The sequence below is a fragment of the Ambystoma mexicanum genome, chromosome 10 (assembly GCF_040938575.1).
Source record: "Ambystoma mexicanum isolate Mex_15411 chromosome 10, UKY_AmexF1_1, whole genome shotgun sequence".
NCBI lineage: Eukaryota > Metazoa > Chordata > Amphibia > Caudata > Ambystomatidae > Ambystoma > Ambystoma mexicanum.
This window is the reverse complement of record NC_090932.1, coordinates 1,078,357,113-1,078,381,543: the sequence shown is the minus strand read 5'-3', so window position 1 is coordinate 1,078,381,543 and position 24,431 is coordinate 1,078,357,113. Positions and strand designations below refer to the sequence as shown.

General features: G+C 44.0%; 1 protein-coding gene across 1 annotated transcript in view; it reads right to left on the bottom strand.

Annotated features, from left to right (window-relative positions):
• ANTXR1 (ANTXR cell adhesion molecule 1) overlaps positions 1-24,431 on the bottom strand; it is a 655,342-nt gene that overhangs the window by 383,821 nt on the left and 247,090 nt on the right. The window contains exon 10 of the mRNA XM_069618887.1: positions 1,440-1,538. Coding sequence (XP_069474988.1) covers positions 1,440-1,538 — 99 coding nt within the window. The remainder of the gene's footprint in view (positions 1-1,439; positions 1,539-24,431) is intronic.

Sequence of the window (24,431 nt, the reverse complement as noted above, 5' to 3'; positions counted from 1 at the left end):
CGAGACACGAAACATATTTTTATCAAGTCTAGAAAAGGGTTATAGATTCAACTTTCTAGTTTGCTGAGTCTAGTTAAAAGATTCTATGCTTCGAAAATTCAGTTTACATCTGCATGACATACTTTGTTTCCTTAAAACTATGATTTTTCATTGTCAAGTTTTCCCTGCGAATGTCTGCAATAAAAATATTTCCCTACGCCCAAAATAGTGTAAATTGATATTATATTGGTGTTGGGTTTGCTATAACTTCTCATGGGTCTTCGTTCCTAAAATGAAGATGGCCACTGAGCTACCGAAACCCAGGCTTGCAAGAATAGCTTGCTGTTTGCCACCTGCTCTTGATTGTAATGGGCCGGGAATCATTCGCATTATGAACCGTGGACTGCCAAGGTTCTACAACCTGCATCTCTACAGATGTTTAGGACTATGGCCCCAAAGTCCCTTCACATTTGACTATGCTGGCTAGGGCTGATGGGAGTTGTAGTCCAAAATATATGCTTAGCTATGGGTTACAAATCACAGGTGCAGCGGCGCTTGCTTCGTACTGGTTTGGAGATTTGTAGAAGGATCTAGCTTATCGTAATAACCAATTTACTGGCTCATGTGAGAACCACAATCTCCAATGAAATCTTTGGGCTATGGCCACGACAGACAACCTTTAATAAAATATCTCCTGTTTGTATATTAATGTGATAAAACACCACTATGGTTCTACAACACAAAGTCATCCCATGCCACCTTAGTGTACACATTCAATATTATTCGGATGAAGAACTTTCAACAGGGGTCACAATTCAATGGATAACCTGAAATGGTTAGTTTAGACCTCAGATGCCTTGAATCACAAGTGTGAGTAAGGTCGTCATGGACAGGCACTGTAGAGATCCCACCCAGCCCACCTTTCCATAACTCCAGACCCGCCATAACAGCTTTGAGGTTTTCTTACGCCACTACCCCACACCCAGCCGATGTCCGCCCGCTTCATGTCACTGATTCGTCCTCTGACCTCTCATGTCACAGATATTCCTCCCATCATCTCTGCTGCAGGTTGCAGCCCCTCCCTACCAAGGGTGTGTCTGCTGCATGCTGCTATTGACCTGGGTTGAGGTCTATTGGTCAAGCGCTGTGGCCTGGACGCACAGCCAAGGGGCATGTGCAGGACACACCTGGAATATTGCACTCTTATATGTTACAACACATTTCTAGCATTAAATGCATGTGTTCTTGATACACCCACTATTATTGTGATTATTCTTCGGGAAATACATTTAGATTTCAGAAACTGTGCATTTCTATTTGTAGAGACCCATACAGGTTATGACTTGCCCTGTTGACCCTTTCCTCCGGCCCATTTTTTTTCAATAACAGGTTCATAGAAGTTCTTTAAAAAAAAAAGCAGAGCATTCGTTCAATTGATCGTTAGCAGGGAGAGTACTTACTGAGAGTAACGGTCTCGTTGATCTTGAAGCTGCAGAGGACGCGATCCACGTTGCGTGCGTGGCGGAATCCATTCCCTTTCACGACCACTTGGAAGGAAACTGGAAGGCAATAAGAGAATGAACCCAGTTAGACTGTGGTGTGCATGCGCAACGACATCCTGCATGGACCACTGGGTGTGTTAGGCATCTTATTACACCAACTGTACCAGGTGGGCAATTTATGCAGCAAGTAGACACATCCACCAATCTATCCCACTATCCCACTGAGTTAACACTTGTTTAATGATGAGGCATAGGGCCGAGCCTCAATAGCACGCAGTTTGTCTGTATCTGAAGTGGCCCAAATTTACCAAAACCCCCACAATGGGATGGACGTTGCCTAAGAATTGCCACTGGTTTTGCTCAGTTGAAAGCTTTGGTTCATCTCTTTTTGGGAACTAAAATGTATTTCCAGCTTTGACACTCGACTAAGATCATGCAATTCTGACCAACTAATTGCTATCATCTTCAACATCTGACTCCTAAGTGCTTCATTCGGAGCGCCTAGGGAAAGGCTTAACATTAGCATAATGGGCTATGAAATGCTTACCATAGGTCTTTAGTAGGAAGACTTAAAGTTAGAAACATCAAAGTTTGAAAATACACCTTTTGTGTTTGAAGAACATTTCTCTCCGCTGCCCTTCTGACACCCCCTTGTCATATCCTCACTCCTATAAATGAATTATAAGTCCCTCAAAGGGACCATATGCCTCTTCAAACAGTGTTTTTGAGCAGCTGTTTTTGAGCAGCTGTATCATACAGGCTAGAAAGTCTCTCGATCTTAGACCTCCGATGGAATTGGTCTTCCCTCGTGTGTCACCATGGAATTCGGTCTTATCTCCATGGTAGCCACGGTTTCAAAAAGGCGTGGCCTCCTTCATATTGAAGCTTTAACTGACCCGACATGCCCGCTATTTAACTTAGTGGTACAAGAGATGAGAACTAGGAAGGCAACTGTCTTAGTAAAATCAATATTAATACTGTTTGAAATTATCGTCCCCCGTATGAGAGCTGGCCTTCTATGTGTTGAAGAGGGAATTTGAGTTGAAGGTGACGCAATGGGACTGGATCAATAATTGTGCCCACTTGGCAAAATTGAAATCGTATGCACATGTCCCACAGATGTTCTACACCTTTGGGAAGCCATAACCCTATTTGAAACTTTGTCCCTCTAAAAACCTTTGCAGGTTTTTTCTGCTATTTCATATAAACCGATTGCCTGTTTGCAAACTGCAAAACACGTTCTAACTGAGTGTTGCAATCGGGGTCCATCATACCTACAATTCCTTGGGGATTTTGTTCAGAATCTTGAATCAATCAAAGGCTTAATCTTTTGGAGGCACGGTCCGAATAGTGGTAGTGATAATTTGCACCTGGCACTTTATAGAGTATGGCTGATGTTCATCCAAAGGTGTAACGTATGAATATCGACTAGAGGTGATGAGTGTTGTCGTTTTCCCCTAGAGTGCTTATTCGAGCAAAATTATGTCCGTAGGTTTTTAATGTGAATCTAAAGGTGGATTTAATGTGGACATAATTATATTTTGATATGTGTAAAGTGTTTAACTGTAACACGTTTACTGATAAATGAAATAAAAAATAAACAAATTCATATCTCCACGTTCTAGCCATATACCATTTTGAACATCATAACTGGGGGACAGCCAGGGTTGCCCCCCTTTTGCCCTGCTGACAATGTTTCCTTATTTAATCAAAACCATGTGTCCTTCAGAACCTTTAATAAAATGTGTTTCTTATGCTATTAAAACAAGGGAACGTGCATGGTTGTCGCCTGCAATCACCCCTACTCGCCTACTGGCTACTTATTCAGGCTGCTTAGTTTCTCTTTTTTTCACGAATTCGTCTTTGAAATGGTTTTGTTCAAACTTTTGTTTTCAGGCTTTAAATGTTCACACTTTTTTTCGAATTTTGCACCTGGTGCTGCATTATTGTGTTTATACATGTTTATTATGTGTGAAGCGAGTTTGCTTGTTCCACAACATAGCTGCTCGACAAGCGTACTGTTGTGTAGTGAACCCTCCCGTGTGTGTTGCCCCTTTAAGGGGATGTGTCCCTCCCCCCTTGTATTGCCCTTTTAAGATGGGCCATGACTTCTTCATGGCCCAAGCTAATAAAAGGGAGCCCTGCAGGCACGTGCGGCAGAACGGCTGCAGACTCCATAACGAAATGAGCTGATTGTCTGTGTCTCATTGAGGCCTGCAGGCCCACCCTGAGTTAGCAGGGTATACAGGCCAGGTTGCCATGTGACCCCCTGCCAAGAAGACAACCAGGGTCCGCATGAGCTAGGAGGGCCAGACCTGCCACCCCTGGAGGTGTGAAGCCTCCTAGGTGCTGGTGTCCCATAGCACCTCAGGGTGGGGCTGGTTCGATGTTCGGGATTCCGAGCTGAGTGGGGAATCGAGTTCCAGAGGGTGGGTGCGTGACAAGAGAAGGATTGTTTTTGGGTAGTCTCTTTGCAGATGAGTTGCAATTAAACCGTTGGTTGATTTGCTGCGTGTGGTGCGTGTGTCACCAGAAATGTGGAGCTTAGCCACCAGATACGCTGGTGTGCTACTCGTGACTGATTTGTAGATGATACATGCAGTTTTGAACAGTATTCTGGGCTGGAGAGGAAACCAATATAGTTTCGTAGGACGGGGTTTTTCAGTCAAATTTCTGTGCATCCCTAATTATATCATTATTGGGACAATACAATTCCACAGTATAGTGATGCGTGCCATTTAATGAGATTACAAATCCTTTCCAACCTTTGAAAGCACAACACATATTAGTTTAAATATAAAGAAAAAACAAAACAAAAAAAAATTAACCCACAAAAGTGTCCATTACAATGAAGTGTTGGCCTTTTGTTTTGAAAATAGAAAATGAGGGCATGGGGAACTATCAAAAGGATATACAAATCCACCATGATTTCAAGTCCAGCAATTATGTAAACATAACATGCCAGTTTTGAACCTAATAATTCTCGACATTGCATATTTACACTCTGCAGCATTCCACTTCTTAGCAACATGCATCTCTGTCAATATTAATCCTACTGGAGTGTTCATAATTTCAGTTTCCAAGTTACTGTATCATGTCGTTTGTAAAGTGCTATTATGCCATTGCTATGGCCTCAGAGTGCTTTGTGCTCTCTGAGGGTGTGTAGTATTAAACAGTTCTGGGTTTCTGGTAGAGCAAAGTCCAACAATGCATAAAACTGACAGTGCATACGTAGATTGGACATAGGTATGCAACTTAAACCATATCCAATGTAAAAAAAAATTACATAGCACAGCATTACCAGACAGCACAAGATAAAATACCGGGGAGTAACATAAGATAACAAAGCATGGCATTATGTGTAGCATAGCATAGCAGCATACCATACCACAGCCTAGCAATATAAATATAACATATCCTACCTGTCCGGCAAACTATCGCCCAATTTATATAACTCCTTTCCTGGGGAAACCCCTGGAAAAGTTGTCCCTCCCAGCTCACTCTCCAGACTGAGTCTGTTGGTTGCCTCCGTGACCATCGGTCTGGCTTCAGAGCAGCAAGAGGCATGGAAACTGCTCTCCTGAACACTTGTGATGATCTGCTCTCTAATCTTGACTCTAGCTCTCCTTCTGTCCTCATCCTACTGCTTTCGACAGGGTCAATCACTCCACACTGATCAATCAACTTTGTGAGGACCTGGGCATCAAGGATTAGGCTCTGGCGTGGCTGACCTCCTTCCTCTTGGACCGACCCTACCAGGTCAAACCTGGGTCCTTGCTCTCCACCACCACTCTCTCTACATGTTGTGTCCCCCAGAGCTTGATCCTCTCACCCTGGCTCTTCAATGTCTGTCTGGCCCCTTTGGCGCAAATGATCTCCACCTTCTCCTCGAACTTTCAGTGTTATGCGGATGACATTCAGCTCTCTTTTAGGCTTCCCTCAGCTGCCTCTGCTGTCGCGCTCATTCCTGACTGTCTATCCACGATTCAGAATTGGTGCTCCTCCAATGATCTCTGCTTTAATGCCAGTGAGATTTGTTGGGCTGAATACCTGGTATGCCAGAGGTTGTCAGGGGATTTGTTCGACTCCTAAGGGCCCAACAACCCTTTCCCCAGAATGAACGGAGGACTCAGCCAAGGACAAGTCAGAATTGTGCTTTATTACAGAAAAACCAACAGGGATTATCCAAGACAATCAAGATTCACCAGATCATCTCCGCTTCCCAAGATGCGCTCCCCAGTTTTGATGCTACATGTCGTCATCACCTGGGTGGGCCCTTCCCCAAAAACCTATCCCCACTACTGATTGGGGGCTGAGAGTAGTAGCACATATAGCTATCCCCTATAGAGGTTATTCTACTGGCCTTGCATGTCAGGTGGCTGACCTGCCGCATCCCCAAAAATGATCTATTAAATTGTTTCAGAGTCGTGGACTTACCATTGGCCCTTGCCCTTTGCCATCCATCCCTGGGTTTCTGTCTCTTGATTGGCTGGAGCTGATCTCCCCAGGCCTGGGACCGAGCTCGGTTCTCACCCCTCTGTGCACCTCTTCAAGGTGATGTGAAATTACTATGTGTCTGAATTGTTTCTGGTAGTAGACCACGTTTTGCCTGGTAGATTGCGTTTCCATATTGCAACACTTGTTTCACTTCTCGTCTGAGTTGCTGAGAACGGCTTGTCTTCCCACGACGTGTGATTGCCCATTGTTTGTTTATTTATTTGATAATGCGCACCAAACCTTTAGGTAGCTGGGCGCAACAGAACAAGAAAGCATAGGGCTTAGTTACAGCAAATACAGTCGGTGCAACAGCAACATACAATATATATTTTGTATCCACTAGCAGGTTACAATGTGGCAGTGGTACTGTAGGTTACATATTACAGGCATAGTGCAGAGAGGTCACATAGATACAGTGAATGTGGTAGGTCCAAAGCTGACATTGCCAGGAAGACAATAGAGGCTAGGAGTGGGAAAGAGTGGAGTGGGTGTTAATGGTCATTGGTTCGTAATCAGTTAAGCATGTTACGGAATTGTAGGTATGGTTGTTCGGTTTTTAGGGCTATGGGGAGGGCATTCCACAATATGGCTGCTTTGACCAGGAAGCTGTAACCACCGGCTTTGGTTCGTTTGAATCTAGGAATCTCTATAAGGTGGGCATTGGCAGATCTGGTTAGTCGTGTTGAGGTTTTCCTATTTATTCTTTCTGCGAGATAAGGTGGTGCTATGTTATTCAGGCACTTGGAAGTAAGGGAGGTTGTCTTGAGGAGAATCATGTTGTTTATTTTGAGCCAATGGGCATCTCTTCTGAAGTTAGAGATGTGCTCTTTGTTAGAAATTTGTAGTGCTGCTCTTACGGTGTGATTTTGCAACCTTTGAATTTTGTTGAGGATGTATTTATTGGCTCCCACATAAAATGCATTACAATAGTCCAGTCTGGACATTTTAAGTGTATTAGCCAGGGTGATGCAGCTAGTATCGGAAAGGAAAGGTCTGCAGGCTTGGATAAGTTTATAGGTGTATTTGGTTGAGGATGCTAGTGAGTTTCCTTGTTTTTTAAGAGTTAAGGTAGTGTCAAGGTAGAAACCTAATGGCAGCACCTTGATGGAGTTGTTGTCAATGTTGAAAGTGGAGTAGCTAGGACTAAGTTTTTTTAGGTTCACCTCAGAACCCAGGATCAGTAACTCAGTTTTGTCGTCATTCAGGCAGAGGCCATGGGATGCCATCCATGCCTGAATGAGGAGGTATATCTTGTTTACCAAGGCTGTGTCCTCGAGAAAGTTGCCCAAAATGGGAATGAGGATCTGGATGTCGTCTGCATAGTTTGTGTAGGTGACACCCAGTCTGTCCAATTTATCAAACAGGTGCTTGGTAAAGATCTTATACATTGTGGGAGAGACACATGAGCCCTGTGGTACACCGCAGGATGTGTGTAGGGGTCAGCAGAGGCTAAGGGGGAGAAGACTCTCATGGTGCGGTTTGCTAGAAAGGACTGGACTAAGGTTATAGCATTACTTGAGAAATGGGCAGCTGAACCGAGGTGTTTGCATAAGACTGTGTGGTCCACCAGGTCAAAGGCTGCAGATAGGTCAAGGAGGAGTAGCAAAGCTGTTTTCCCATTGTCCTTCAGTTCATCAATTTGGGTCTTGAGGTCTATTAAAGCAGTTTCTATGCCGTCTAGGGGACGGAAGCCAGATTGATGTGAGCCTAGTAGATGGTTTACTTCAAGGTATTCCTGAATTTGAAGGTAAGCTACTCTATCGATTATTTTGAGCATGAAAGGGACTGTGGTGATGGGTCTGTAGTTAGTCGGGATGGAGGAGTCTAGTGTTTGCTTTTTTAGTAAAGGGAGAACCCAGGATTCTTTAAGTTTGTTGGGCAATGTGTTTGTCTTAAAGGAGGCGTTAATGAGCTTAGATATGAAGGGGGCTAAGTCTCTTGCTGCGTCCTTTGTGATTTGAGCCAGGCAGCTTTCACTATGGCAGTTTGATGGTTTTAGGGAGAGAATGATTTTCTCAGTCTCAAGGATAGAAATATGAGAGAATCTGAATGGGTGTGGTTGTTCTGTCTGGTATAGAGTGAGGGGGAGTTGTTGCTCAGATCGAGCAACAAGGCCTTTTTATTGGCTATTTTGAGTTGGAGGGATGCTATTTTGCTCGACGGGGAATCTTGTATGTTGGTGCACCATTGCTTGTCTTTGATGATATTATCAAGGGGGAGCAATAGGTGCTTCCATTTCGCAGAGGATAGTGAATAATTATTTAGTATTGGAGCTGGCCTTGGAAATTCTGTCATTAAATAGGTTTTTTTGTGCTGATTATTTATTTTTTGTAGAGTTTGGCATGGTCAGTTAGCTTAGCTTTATTCTCATCCATGGAAGAATGACGCCAGGTGGATTGAAGTTTTCTTTTTTGGACTCTTAGTTCTTTGAGGTGTGGTGTAAACCAGGCATTAGGTTGGGATTTCTGTTTGCCTTTACGAAGTTTAACAGGTGCAATAGTGTGCAAAGCCTTGGCCATAGAATTATTGAAGACCTCCACTGCGTAGTTGGGGTCTGTGAAGCTGGCAAGGTTGTTGATGGAGGGGAGGAGGTAAGGGAGTCATTTTTCAGCTGTGATATCCTTTTTACTTCTAGTTGAAAGTGGTGGTACCATAGCAGTGGTTTTGGGGCAGAGGAGTTGAAGTGTGGATGAGAAGGTAATTAGATGGTGGTCAGTCCATGATTGTGGGGCAATATTAGTAATACCGATATTATAATTCAGATCAGACACCCAATCGAGGGTCCTTTCTTTGATATGGGTAGGAGTGAGAACTTTTTGTATGAGGCCATGATCCGTCAGTATGGCTGCTACTGACTGGGCATGTTTGTTATCAGGGTCATTGAAGCCCAGGTTAAAGTCTCCCATCAATAGGATTTGCGCGGAGTCTTTTGCGTTATTTGCTAAAAGGCTACTTAAGTCTTCCTCAAAGGTTCCCAATGGGCCGGGAGGTCTATATACTAGGTGAATGGTTAAGGTGCGCTTGCTGGATAGAGGAAGTTTGGCTGTCAGTATCTCACATGATTGGCAGGATATTGGAATGGCAAGTCTGGTGAGAAGGCTAGTTTTGGATATGATAGCTAGACCGCCACCTCTGGCATTGAGTCTGTCAGCTCTAAGTATGTGTAGCTATCTGCTATGGCCAGCATGAGGGCAGGTCCTGCTGCCTCATGAAGTCAGGATTCTGTTATTGCTAGTATGTCCAGATCCTCGTTAGTTAGGATGTCTGCAATTTCAGTGGCATGCGCCACGAGTATTCTAGCATTAATGAGTGCTCCAGATATGGTTTTAGTGCTATTGTGTATGTGGGAAGGAGGTATAGTTCTTGGTATTTTAGTTCTCATGGACTTTTTTATGATAGGGGCTTGTGCGTTGTTAGGATTGTTATGCCTGATCTCCTGTCCAGGCCTAGCCAAGAGTTCAAAAGCTTGAGAGGTGGTAGTACATTTACATTGTCTAGTTCGGCTGCATCACGTGGTTGAGCTCTTGGGTTTGTATTTATGAGTATGTATTTCATTTTCCTGCAGCTGGTCCCTTTGTTGTCTGGAGTTTAGAATGTGACTGGTTATCTCTGACCTCTAGACTTATAATGTGATAGAATTCTTCTCTGCACTCTTGCTATCACGCACGAATGTCTCTCCAATACTGCACCTAAATGACTCTCAGACAAAATCACTAAACATCAACCAGCCAGACTTACCAGTTCTACCTACTCACATTGCCTCAGCATCCCCAGGTTTAACCTAAAAACCACTGGAGGAGCTAGCTTCCCAGTTCAAGCCCCCAAAAACTGGAACTCTCTCCCTCTTTCAATCAGAACTGAACAATCTTTCTGGTTTTTCAAACCTAATGTAAAGAGCTGGCTTTTAGACAAGGCCTATTAACAACTCCTGCCATCGGACTGTTTTTTGTCATGCAACTGCAACTGCCATCAAGCCTTAGCACTTATTCTGTATTTGTATTTTGCGCTGGTCGATTGCTCTGTAACTCCTAATTGGCTATTTCTCTGTATTTACCTGTATCTCATGTACGGCGCTTGATCTGTAGCTGCCTCTATATTTACATGTATTTCATCATGTTCTGCTCCTGTAACCTTGTATCAAGCTCATGCGCCCAGTTACCTCAGGGTTAGGTGCGCTTTATAAATAAATAAACTAAACTAACACTAAACCTTGGCTGTGAGCTAGATTGTGCTTTGTGCAGCCTGAGTCTGCTCCTCTTGTATCATGTTCTTTGGCTTGAGGCCTTCTGTAATTTTTCTTAGACTTATAATGTGATTTCTACATGCTCTTACTGTGCTATGTTTACCCATAGGTAAGTTGTATGTGGTCCTACCTGGCTCCATAAATACTCCTGTAGGTCTATAGAGTTAATTGCCATAAGCATCTGCAAGCTTGCTCGGGATCTCTTGTTGCCTTGCGTTTCTGTGTTACTGCATTTGGCTAATGAGAAAAATAATAAAAGCTCTGACAGTGTATATATGTATCCATCCTCTATCTATAGAACTGTGTAAGCATGTTCTTCTTGTATGCAAATGTATGTTCATGTAATGTGGTGCAGGGCTACAAGTGTGCTTCATGACTAATGCTGCTACGTCGTGGTGTCACTAGTGATGTCAGCACAGTTGCTTCTTGGCGCTTAATCGATGCAGTCCATTATAGTGTTTGGGTCCACGATCTCCATCGGGTTCTCTGGAAGGATCTGCAATGGGCAAGATTGGAATGGCTGTCTGAGGGGATACCTACCTGCATATGTGTCAGCCAGTGGTGCACTTGGGGTTTGTCCAAAAAAGGATGAGTGACTTTGAACGTTCCTGGCTTTCCGGCCTGTCATGTTCATGGGGGTGAGGAGGGGCATCCCTGGGACCCTCTCTTCAGATGGAGATCCTTCTCATTGTGACCCCTGCTCCTGCTTTCCCTCTCTCACTCTGGCCGCCCTCCTTGGGCCCTCTACCCTCGCCTTCCTGTGAGGCAAAAAACCTTGGTGTCATATTCAACTCCACTCTCCTTCTCTCCTTACAACACAGACCTTGCCAAGAAGGCCCGCTTCCAGCTACACCTCCTCACAGGTATTCTACCTTTTCTCACTTTCCCCCAGAAGCTCACTGTCTCCAGAGCTCTGGTTTTGTCCAGGCTGGACTACTGCATCAGGCTCCTTCTAAATCTGCCTGCCTCTACTCTGCGCCCTCTGCAACTAATCCAGAACAGGACAGCAAAACGTATACTTGGCCTCAAGCCAGGGCCAATATGTCTCCAGATCTGAAATCTCTACACTGGCTCCCAGTGGTTGTAAGGAGCAAGTTTAAGACCCTCTGCATCGTCCAGAGGGCATTCTGGGGATGGGGCCTGCACTACATCCAACTCTCTCTGCCCAAGTACCTTCCTTTTCGAGACCTCCGCTCAGCTACCTCCAACTCTCTAAGGGCCAAATGTCTCTCCAGACAGAAGGTGGGGGGATAGATTTCTCTCCTCTGCAGGTGCCTCTCTCTGGAACGGCTTTCCTGCCCCTCTCAGTCTTGACCTGGACCACCTGAAGTTTTGGAAGCAGCTCAATATCCCCTTTTTCTCCTCTGCCTTCTCTCTCTCGCTCCACTTTTAACCCTCCTGTCTGATGCGCCGGCTGGTTGCTTGGTACCCTCAGAGTCTCACTGGTGTAGAGGAGCAGGTAGGCACTATCCTGCCAGTCCCCACACCCTCGCCACCATCAAATTGGAACAGTCAGTGAAGAGCTATAGATGGGACCCCCTGTATCGTTCCTACACTGCATCGAGTGTATGAGAGAAGTTATACATTCAGATAGCCATACAGAAGGTACCCTCGCAGTGAAAGTGTGGAAGGATTTTGTATGGAAGAAAGCTACATAGAAAGATGTCATTTGCCATCCTGGACATAATTAAATCATATTAAATGCATAATAAAATCAAATAGCAGTAAAAGAAAGGATGAAATTGACACATTTGTGGTCTCCTCACATGTGACTCAAAAGTTGAAAACAAAGGCTATTCATTAGAGCTTTAAGCTAAGATAGCGGAGTGCTCACACTCCCCAGAACCGTGAGCATGCAACAAGGTCAACTACAAACGGAAGACTTTGATAGCCTTCTGATGACAGATGATGGTCTAATTGGGAAAATGGGGAGGGGTCTGATGGGATTCAAACACCTAAGTTTCGTTTCACATACATGCTGCTAAGGAGCCAAAGGTCCAAGGTTGGGATAGTATGCCAATCAATCAGTGGGGTTGGGGGACAACCTAACATACAACGTTGCAAGAGCCAATCCCCTGATGATTATTATGGCATAAACAGTATTGTATGCATTTAGAGGTAGTTCAAATCGTGCCCTACAGATAAGGGGTAACCAATGAAGCGCTAATACTTATATATTTTATAATTGGATATGTTCCCTTAACCAATCCGTCCCTTTGATAAGTTTTGTATTTTGCGACATATGATGACATCATAGATTACGCATATTGGGATATAAGACCTCCATGTAATCAGGTTACTGTGTGAGCGTGCAAACATCAGTCCATTGTTTGCCAGACGACCCTGCTTTATTAAACTGATAATAAAGTAGTACTGTGACATACTCTTAGAGTCTGTCTGGCTATTTGGTCTAAGATCTATTATTGTAATTCCATCTAGCACAAATGACGCTTCAAGGTGCTAGAGCATACTGGGTACTAGGCTCCTCTAGGACAAGTCCTTGTTTGTACTGTCGCCTGGCCTACTGTACACTTAGGCGCTGTAATCTGTAACCTCCACAGCCCTCCTGCTGTCTGCTCTTACCAAGAGCTGCTCTGCCCTGGTCGCACTTACTCAAAGTCATATTGGTTCGGACCCCTACTCTCTCCCTTGCGCTTCCCCCTCTCCCTTCCCCCTTTTGGGTCGCACTTGCACGATCTGAATGTCAAAAGGCCTAGTAAGATCGTCTGTCTTGTCTTCCCTCCCTTGTCTTGTGGCGCCTAGAAACACTTGTGTACAGACATGTTATAAATGCAATATCATATCATATATTATCATACCTTAACATGGAATACTTAAATAGGACAGCATAACAGGACCTAGTGCCATTGTAGAGGAGCAGCTGCATGCCTCTGCAGGAAACCCTGCCCACCTACCTCATATATGTTGGAAACCTTGAATTTGTGCAGTGTTTGACACCAGCAGTTGTGCCAATACCGCAGCGTGTGTTCGAGAAAAGATACCCAAAGAGACAACCCGACCGTATATGTATCCCTGAAGGGATGACAACTTGAGGGAGGAACTCCCTGAAGGAATATGAAAAGGAGCAGAGAAAAGTAGCTAGTGACGTGACAAAAGAGTATGTACAATGTTCTGAGATACTGGCTGAAGAAGATGTATAGATCCTAAAGAGACTAATGACGAAGTAAAGAATCAAGTGAACTTTTAAATACAAAAAGGAAGATTGCATGTGCACGAAGTGCTGCAAAAAATCAACCGTTCAATAATTGTACAGATGCTGAAACGCAAGGTACACTAAGTCATCATAGAAACTGGCTATACGTAGTGAATAGGGCGCAGGCGAAGCCACCATTGTATAGAAGTTGGACATTGGTATCATGAATTTAGTTATATTTGGACCAAAATTCCACATACATCACAGTCCATATTAAACAAACCAAAAAATTAAATGTAAGTTAAAAGTGCACCATTTACCAGATCAATTGGCAATTATTGATAAGAAAACAGAATACTAGTAACATGAAAATAATAAACATTTGGAAAACATAGGGTTGGCATAGGAAGGACTGTTGGGCAAAGAGAAGCATAAAAGGTAAGTACAGGTTTCTGAAATGTATGAACAACATACATTCTCTGTGTCTCAGCGAGTATTGTGTGTCAATAATGTGCAAAGTGCATGCACACTGTGAGAAACCTGAGGGTATTCTCCCTCCTATTCCCCATGGATCCTCTGCGCAGGTGGCCAGGGAAAGACCATTGCTCTTGGATCCCGACCCTGGGGGTGGACAAGCGAGGGAGGATCACCTCGGTGGAGGGTCTGTGGGGACTCAGAGTGGGATGCCCCTAGGTGAGAGATGGTATCCCCCTTTTCCTATTAAGGAACAAACTACACCATTAGCCTTTATGGACTATTACAAAACCTCTCCCCTTGTTTTCCCACAATTCCCACCTAACAGTAATGAGACGAGGAAGAAGCAATCAAGAGTAGTAACACTAGTAACCTAGTTTACCACTCTGGTACTGGGATGAAGAAGATGCCTGTAGAATAGTATGAGAACCTGGCATGTCCAGCTAAACACTTTCCAGAAGGCAGGGAATTAGGTTTAATGAGCAACACCTGAAAGTGATTGAGAACTATATGGAAACCTCCTCTGAGTCAAACCGGGAGTCAGAGTCGAAGACAGACTGGAGGTCAGAGCAGAAGCGAAGGCCCCGATCGAGAGAAGCTGCGAAGACACCTGTGAAAGAGGGAGGAAAGCAAGCCACTGCTGGAAGCTATGGTACTCCGATCTGTGAAGCAGAATGCCCTGAGACGCCAAAACGGCAGGTTTGTGAATTGGGTGTCAGAAGAAAGCTTGTACTTTTGGGGCATGCCAGGAACCCCAGAGTATCATAGGGGCAGACTGGAGGGGCTCAAAGGCAGGACTGGAGCACAGTGGAGCCCGAGTAGCAAGGAGAGACAAGTGAAAGCACCACTGAGTTTCCCTGCACTCAGAAACACCTTTGTGTCTCATACGGGTATTTCGCTGAATGAAAGCTCATTACCGAAAGCATTTGCATGCAGAAACAGTAACCGCAAATGGTTATTAAGTTGCAATCCATTATAAGAACAGTTAAAATGTCCTGCTAAAGGAAACCCTTGTGCGAATGGACTATTCTTTAATAATCAGCTGGGATCTTTGTATCTAATATCATCCAAAGATAAAGAAAACACAAACAATGCATGTTTAACCCACCAGCATTCAAGAAAGCTGTTGGGTAAATAAAAGAGAGGCTGTAAAACCTCCCTAAATAAATTACAGAGGAAAGAGTACATTGTTTAAATGTACAGTGTCAAAGGTAACCCTCCCCGAAATGTACTGAGAAACCTGCATTGTCAAAGCCTAGAGCTAATCATGTGACTGACAGAGGAGAAGGGGCATACTGTGAACAAGAAAAAGGCAAACCTGGTGAAAGCAAAGAACAGTGAATCTGTATTTAAGTTTCCTGGTTGTGTGACCTGTGATGGGTGGACTGTGCAGTCTGGCAACAACGCCTAGACGAGGAAATATGGAATTGTGAAAAACAAAGACATTGTGAACTTAGTGTTCTGGGTAGTGCAACCTGTGATGGGTGGACCCTGTGGTCTAATAACTGCACCTAGACCAGGGAACACTGAATTGTGAAAACCAAAGACATTGTGAACTTAGGGTTCTGGGTTGCCCGACCTGTGATGAGTGGACCATGTGGTCTGACAACCGTGCTTAGACCAAGGAACTCTAAAATTGGAAAAGATAAAGACACTGTGAAAGAAGAATCTCAAAACGAGTATTCACTTGATTTGGAAGTGTGCTTTGTTTTCCTGTGAAACTGAGCTGCTTTGACCTTGGGGAGGGGGACCCCAAGACTATCTGTGACTCTGCTTTGAACTTCTGAAAGGGAACCCTGCGACCTATCTGTGACACTGCTTTGAACTTATGGAAGGGAACCCCAAGACCAATATGTGACACTGCTTTGCACTTGAGGAAGGAAACAAAGACCCATCTGTGATACTTATTTGAACTTGGGGAAGGGAACCCCGAGACATATCTGTGATATTAGCTTAAACCTGGGGAAATAAACCCAAGTTGTCTTTTGAACTGTATCATTTTTAACTGGAGAAAGGTAATCTTGAGAATTTTTTGGTGAAACTTTATTATACTTGGGGAAGGGGAGCTAAAAGAAAGCTGTGAGCTAGAAGAAGCTCAGAGCTTTGAGTTGAACCCAATTTCTTTAGATTTTTATACCCCTAAACGTTGGTTAAATTTAGCAGGGAGGGCAAGTATAGGATACAGACAGACTTTTAATTTGAACTCTTGGATTCAGCCTTTCCTTAGTTTCGTTCAGGTAGGGAAATCCCACCTTAGCATAGGGCAAGTTAGGCCTTTTACCATCCTGACATTTGGTTTAATAAAGTATTTTACTTTGCACTTTATGTCTGTTAACTGTGTCTTGCTTCATGATGCCTTCACAACACCCATTGTTAAATTTCCCTTATTACTGGTTTCAATATCCTGGTGACTTGTAATGCAATATGGTGAAAAAGAGCTGATAATGTGCTCTCGGAAGTAATGTATTAGAAAAATAGTCCTTATTAGTAAAGCCTGTATCATGCCACGCGTCAGCTCACCCTGTTATCCGCTTTGTAAATAATGAGGAACTTTGCACGAACATACTTGTGTGGGATAACAATTCCCTTGTACCTGAAAAAGTTTAGTATAGTTATCTTACTCCTTAACATATTGCATATTTAATCTCATTCTGTTATTCATATGTGGTAAAGGAGATGCAGTTTAACGCATGGCCTTCATTATGGTCAGAGAATATACATTATCGGTACACCGCCGGTAGTGTTACAACTAGTCATAAAGATGTCAGGTTGTTATCTTTGGGTCTTGTTCATGTCATGTATACCTTTTTGAGTTTATGGTTCTGGTGCTGGTATATTACGTTATCCTTAGTGACTATTGTCAATACTGTGTGTTTAATTGTTGCGGATGCTCATTCTAAAATGCCTTGTCTGTGTGAGACTCAGTTGACATATCACTTATATCCACTCTGTACTAACAGTGAGTCCATTTCATTAGTAATAGTACTGATTCCCCAAAACCATTATTTGTATGTTAATTACGAGATTAGCTTGCGGGATGGTGCTCTAATTTGACTTACCTATATAGTCATATCTTCATGTTAGTGAAAGATAGATTGCCCTGATGGCGCTGAACAATGATAGGCCACAGGCGCCATTTTAAAACACCCTTAAATAATGGTAGACATTGATGATATTACACATTTTGCGTGTGATGTCACACATTGTAGATGCCATCTTGGATAGAGAAGCTGCTCCCAATACACTTATGACATACTAGTGTTTAATTGTTGGATAAGTATGGAACCATTTTGAGCTCAAATTTAACCTGATTACACGGTCCGCTGCAGCGGCCGTGTAGGTATGTTTAAGTTGCTAAACCCATAGGAAGACCACTTTTTGGGTGGCTTATAACTTCGCTCCCCCTACAGGAATCCTCACCAAAGTTTGCAAAAAAGTATATGGCCCGCTCTGAAGTTAGTTTGGTGAGGTTTCGTGCAGGGGGGTAAAGTTATAGAGGGGTCCCACATTTTTTTTTCCATAGACTGAATGGGCAAAAGCTTTGCGCATGGCTACAGCCCAAACGTCTGGATGGATTTTAAGCAAATTTGTGGCAGGAGTGGGGGCTTGGTTCTGAACGCGTGCTTTTGTGTCTTCGGTGGAAGTCGTAGCAGTACTTTTGTTGTAAAGAACTGAAATGTACGTCTCAAAGAATTTGTGATATCTGGTTCCGCACCGCTGACCCATTTCCCTGTTTGCTCCACCGAAAAAAGTCTCATTGGCTTGCAGTACGCCGTGATGTTGGTGAACATTGGACACGGCCGGTGGTTGGCTGGAGGGAAGCATGCTGTGCATCAACATTTTTGGGAAACGCTGCCATGGTGTATCGGAGTACAGTGCGGTGCCAGAAGGGCCTGGAAAACATACTTTACACCATGTGGTGGTGGGAAGAAGGGATTGAAAGGGTGGGGGAGTGAGAACTGGTTCATCTGATATATCTCATTAAGTGGAAGAAGACGGTGGTGTGCCTGCAGTATCTGTGCATATTGCGCAAATTTGTGGGTACCTTCACAGGCGCCTACCTTGTGTGGTAAATGCAGGCAGCCTGCATTATGGCACGATAGTTGGTGCAGCGAATTCTCTCCATGGTGACTGATGGCATATCAATGGCAGAAGGGGAGTGCATTGCATACGACATGAACATTTTAAAATACAGTGTACAATGGTGTGTTGTGTGTGGTAAGCCCGTAGCCCCTTCAATGCATGGGTGGAAGCCTTGCACCGACAACTATGTGCCTTGGTTGCAAGTAGGTTTGACATTATTGCCTTGTGTGTGTGGTTTGTCAGAATTGCATACATTGTTGGGTCCATGGGTGTGGGGATTGTTAGCACATCTTACAGTGTTTAGTCCATGCCCGGACCTGATGGAATGACCAGTCCTGCAGTGTGTCCACTGGGTGCAGTGTTGAAGTTCTGTGTGCATAGAAGGGGATAGGGTTGAACTGCATATTTTATCGGCTTGGGTACTTTCCATTGTGCAGAGTGCTGACTACTGTACTGCACTATGAAGTATTGGTTTTGTGCACTTAATAGAGTACTGGGAGTAGGGCCATTGTTGTGAATATTTTGTGGATGGGATGGCCGTATACAATGCTATGTGAATAGGAGGCCTTGCACCGACGACTATGTGCCCTGGTTGCAAGTAGGTTTGACATTGTTGCCTTGTGTGTGTGGTTTGTCAACATTGCATACATTGTTGGTTCCATGGGTGTGGGGATTGTTAGCACATCATACAGTGTTTAGTCCATGCCTGGACCTGATGGAGTGACCAGTCCTGAGGTGTGTCCACTGGATGCAGTGTTGAAGTAATCTGTGCATAGAAGAGGATAGGGTAGAACTTCATATTTTATTGGCTCTCCATTGCGCAGAGTGCTGAATACTTTACTGCACTATGAAGTATTGGTTTTGTGCACTTAATAGAGTGCTGGGAGCAGGCCCACTGTTGTGTAGATTGTGTGGTTGGGTTGGCAGTAATACAATGCTATGTGAATAGAAGTGAGTAGGGGTGCCGGAGACTGTGGTATGTTTGTTGCTTTTGCTGTTACCTGTTTGCATGCATAGCTGTATTATGGTGCAGGGTTTGGTAGAAGTGTTGCTGCGTATGTTAGATTTGTGGATTGTGGTACCTGCCCAAATGTTCACCTGCATGGCTCTGTTATGTTGTGCTGGGTGTGGGCAAGGCCTACACTGTTGGGTGCATGATAAGATCATAGGCCTTCACCAAAGCCTCCACACCATAATGCTGCCATGCAGTTTTAAGTATGCATCTCTCCGAGAGTGCTGACCTTTAAAGAATGGATGTGGAGAACATTTTAGACTTGGTGGAACACCCGAATTGAGCTGATATGCGTACATTACCATATGGTGTAGGGCATTGCACATGTTGCATATTAGAGAGCCACATGTGACCATTTGCGTTTGCTATGGTTTGCCCCTTAAAAGACCCTTGCCTTAGGAAGTGCTTTAACATATTGCGCCATGAAAGGAAGTCATCGGCATGACACATTTAAAATATGGACAATGTACACAGCCGCCCACATACCATTCACTACATCGAACACAACGTCATGCAGCCATGCATGTAAAGATGTGGGAAGGGTGAAAGTTGGCAGGCTCAATTGCAGATGGGGAGTGCATTGCACATGACGTGAGCATTTAAACATGGGGTGTACTATGGTGTGTTGTGTGTGGTGAGGCTGTAGCGTTTTGGATGCATGGCTGGAGCCCTTGCAACAACAACTATGTGGCCTGCTTGCAAGTAAGCTCACATTGTTATGTTCTGTTTGTGGTTTGTGAGCATTGGATACATTGTTGGTTGCATGGGTGTGGTGATTGTCAGCACATCCTACAGTTTTTAGTGCATGGCTGGAGCTTATGGAGTGAACACTTCTGCAGTGTGTCCACTGAGTGCTGTGTTGAAAAACTGTGTGTATAGAAGTGGACATGGTTCAACTGAATATTTTATGTGCTTGGGTAGTGTGCTTGCGCTAATTACTGGCTACTGTACTGAAGTATTGGTTCATTGCACTTTCTACAGTACTGGGAGGAAATAAAAGATTGCTATCTTTACTTAGTGGTCATGAGTGCCGCTCTGGGTGAATCTGGATGCTGAAAGCATGGATACTTTTGGAGAACTTTTAACAAGAGGTGCTTTCAAATGACACGAGACATGTACTCTGAGTGTGTAACGGTACATATGGAGTGCTGTACAGAAATGACAGTGTTCGATGCAGAGATCTTGGATGTGATTGTTGCATGCCTGTGTCACTTATTAATAGTACCTAATGAGGGAGTGCTGCAAATACAATACTGGAAAGCGAAGAAGCACTGTCCCAGCTATACTGGGGCGTGGCCCTCACTGTAGCTGGGAAAGCGCATGTGCCACATTCTGCCCTTCTCAGCATGGTGGGCATAGAAATGGAACTGTGGGGATTATCCAATCAGGTGTCGAGGGTGTGCTTCACAGGAAAGGGTGGTAATATTTTTTCCCAATACTCTGTGTAGTGAGGTTGGCAGACATGGAGAGAGGCAGAGTGCTGATCGCGGGTGATACCTTTGTGCACGATCTGCACAGATATGCCGTGCAAAGAGGCATTGCTGCTAATTTTTCATTGGAAGGAGTGGCGGCTTTCTGGGGCAATGTCTATGAGTGCAGGTTTTGCCGCTGTGGTGGACCTTTGCAGATGTGTGGTCTCAGTCGGTACTGTTGATGTTGTCATAGTGCATTATGGAGCGCTACATTTGGGGTAATTGTTGTGTAGACGTTTTTCTCCGCCAACTAAAGAAGTTGATGACAGCAGTGATGCAGATTTTTCCCACTGCCAAGGTAGTTTTCTCATCCATACCACCAAGAGGAGCATGGGACCATGCTGGTGTAATTTGTCCTCAGCCATCGGTCGGAAGATGTTTCTTAGACAGAAGCATGTGTCACTTTATGTGCAGTGCTGGGATGTTCTCCACCGACTATGACAACATTAATGAGCAAAATTTGCACTGGTTCCATGCAAATGGCATATCTTTGACCGCCATTGGCAATGCTGTTTTGTTTTACACTGTGCAAGAAGCGTTGAAGAGAATCCTGTAAAAATCTAAGGAGGAAAAGAAAACAGCAACTGAGATAAAGAGCAAAAACAAACAAGATTCTGTGCAAGCACGTAAAAATAAATGTATAAAAATAAAATAAAAGGCTCTTTTCAGAGCCACCGCTAAAGACAAAATCCCCTACTAGAAATGTATTCCCCCACTCCTGCCGATGTGGATGACTCTGGCTGCATAAGGCTTGGATAGTTTCACAGAACTTTCTACTGGAGGTGCTTGCGAATCACCCGAGACTTGCACTCTGAATGTTTACCGGCACATATGGAGTGCTGTATAGAAATGATTGTGTTGGGTGCAGCGGTCTTGGATGTGATTGGTGCATGTGTGTGTGAATATTTCACAGTACCCACTGAGTGTAACGCTTACCTTAGACTCTGCGGGGACACCACTAAAATGCGGACAACCTTCTTCTCTGGGTGCGTTGTGTTCAACTATCTCTATGTCGCTACTCTTCTTCTTGAACCTTTTGTCTAGTGAGAGAACCAGGGACAACTATTAGAAAACCTATTCCTATAACTGAATATAACTATTCATTCCCACTGTTCTTTATATTACCTTATGTTCTTTTTTGGTGAGCTCTCCATCCTGCAACTGGCAGGGGCGCTTGTTCTGAAGACTGAGGGAACGAGAGGCTAATGATATCGCTGACTGGAAATTGCTGACTAGAAAAACTGACAGGGGTCTGAGAGAACACAGAAACAGCCAGAAGGACTCACACCATTAATTCTGCTGAAATGCTGTGTGGACAATGAATGTTTTCAATTAACATTAGTGACCAACAACTGCGGGGAAATGCGAAATAATGTTTCAAAATTTCTTCACAGAAAAATGCGTGCCTAATGTACAGCAGGAAAATAATTCTGCACCTAAACTCGTCATGAAAAAACATGTGCGGGTGGTGCTGAAGGAACACTAGCCTGCGATGCGTGACTAATTCCTAGAATACGTGTTTCTGCTGAGGAGAAAAACAAACATGTGCGTATGGTACTGAATGAACTCTAGCCTGTGAAGAGTAACTAAATACTAGAATACGAGTGCCTGCTGAGGAGAGCGAATTCACTGAGAAACTCAACGACTTGTCATAACTTAACCATAATGGCACTATTCATGGCGAACGCCTAAGATTCACAGGTGCACCACAAATTCCAAAACTAATCAAAACTTAGGTTACCTTGAAATTCAGTGATTGAATAGCAAGAAAACGGAATCTTGAACAACTTCCAATAAGGGAAACAATACTTTGCAGAGATTGTGTAACCCTCCGTACTCCAGATTCGACGGAATTTGACTAACTTGCTCTCTGTGAAAACTCGAACAGGAAAATACCAGGAAAAACAATGATGTGGGCAGAACAAAGGGCGGGCAAGGGAGGGAAAGGAAATACGGGCAAAGAAGGGAAAAATGCTGCGGGAACGCTGCAGGAATTCCGAACCGCGGTAAGCGTCTCTGAAGAAAAATCAGACGCGAAGCGTAGAATGAAAAAGGGGAGGAGCTTAAATACCCAGTGAGGTGAGAGTGATCGCAACTAGACTGCAAATTCTATTTAGAGGAATTTCGTTGGCAGCCATGTTGAAATCCAATAAGTGTTGTACAAGTAACTACCAAGGACTATTTCAGCATTACCCCACAAATACCCTGCTGCACTGGAACCAAAGAAAATCTCTGAGTGGAAACCCAGTGATCATGACACTGAGGGAGTGCTGCAAACAGAACTGTGGAAAGGGAAGAAGGACTCTCTGCTTTACTGGGGTGCAGCCCTCGCTGTAGCTGGGAGAGCACACATGCCACATCCTGCCATTCTGAGCATGGTGGGCATGGAAATGGCACTGTGGGGATTATCCAATCAGGTGTTCAGGGTATGGTTCAAACAAAGGGGTGGTACTATTTGTTCCAAATAATCTGTGTAATGAGGTTGGTAGAGATGGAGTGACACACAGTGCTGATCGTGGGTGATACCTTTGTGCATGATCTGCACAGGAATGCCGTGCAAAGAGGCGTTGCTGCTAATTTTGGGTTGACATGAGTGGAGGCTTTGTGGGGCAGTCTCTATGAGTGCAGTTTCGGGGGAATGGTTCGACTTTGCAGATATGTGGCCTCTGTCACTACTGTTCAAGTTGTCGTGGTGCATTATGGAGGTCTACATTTGGGTTATATGTCATGTGGACGTTTGCTCCGTCACCTGAAGAAGTTGATGAATGCAGTGATACAGATTTTTCCCACTGCCAAGGTCACTCGGAAGGTGTCTCATAAACGGAAGCATGTGGGCATTTATGTGCACTGATGGGATGTTCTCCACCCACTACGAGATCATGAAGTCACAAAATATGCACTGCTTCCATGCAAATAGACAAAAATCTGAGGGAAGAACTCCTGAAGGATTACAAAAAGAGCAAAAAAAGAAGTCTGTGACATCATAAGAGAGTATGAACGACGTCTTTGAATATTGGCTAAAGAGGATGTATGGATCCGACAGAGACTAATGATGAAGTAAAGAATCAAATGAACTCTTAAATATGAAAAAGAAGATTACACATGCACAAAGTGTTGCAGAGAATCAACCATTCAATAATTGTACAGATGCTGAAACTCAAAGTAGACTAAATCATCATAGAAGCTGGCTATATGTAGTGAAATAAAATGCAGGCAAAGCAACCACTGTATAGAAGCTGGACATCGGTATCATGAATTTTAGTAAGCCAGGACCCATGAAGAGGAAAGGGAGAACTGTGTTGCAGCAAGAATAATCTGAAATCGTGGAGCTGCATGGTGAGGTTGTCTGGCCTGAAGTCAAGACTGAAGCAGCCAAGGTTGGCTATCTATTCTGGAAAGGAGCTAACGTACACAGGATGAATCATCCCTTGTTAAGGTGCAGAGAAATAATGCCAAGAGTGCCAAGTTTAATTCATTTAAGACATTTAAAAGCTGCAAAATTGACAAAATCGTGGTCATGAGCGAAGGGGGAAAATAGAGTCAAACTTGGAGTCCTAGTACAACAATAGTGAATGCCTGCTCTCCCATGTATTCCCAATGACAAGGATACTTTCCAAGGCCAAGTTCAAAGACAATCTTCATGGCAGAAGGCATGGGTGAGGAGAGATGGTGGGCTAATTGGGAGGGGAGGTAGAGTCAGGTCCATCTCTTTGCACCTGGGTCTGGGTTTATGTGCTGCTAAATGAACTGAACGTTGCAGACATGGTACAAGCATACTAACCAATTGTAGTGGCCATATACCAAAGGATACCATGCTTTTAAGACCAATCAGAAACCGTGAACTTGATGTTTTTGAAGATGACATGCTTTAGAGGTAGGCATATATTGCCTACCTGACAGTGGGCAGCCAATCACAATCCTAGTTCCTATTAAATGTGTACTTAGATGTTCCTTTTAAGCCTATGCCGATCCCCAGTAGGTTTTTTATTTATTCCCACGTAGAATTACGTCACCT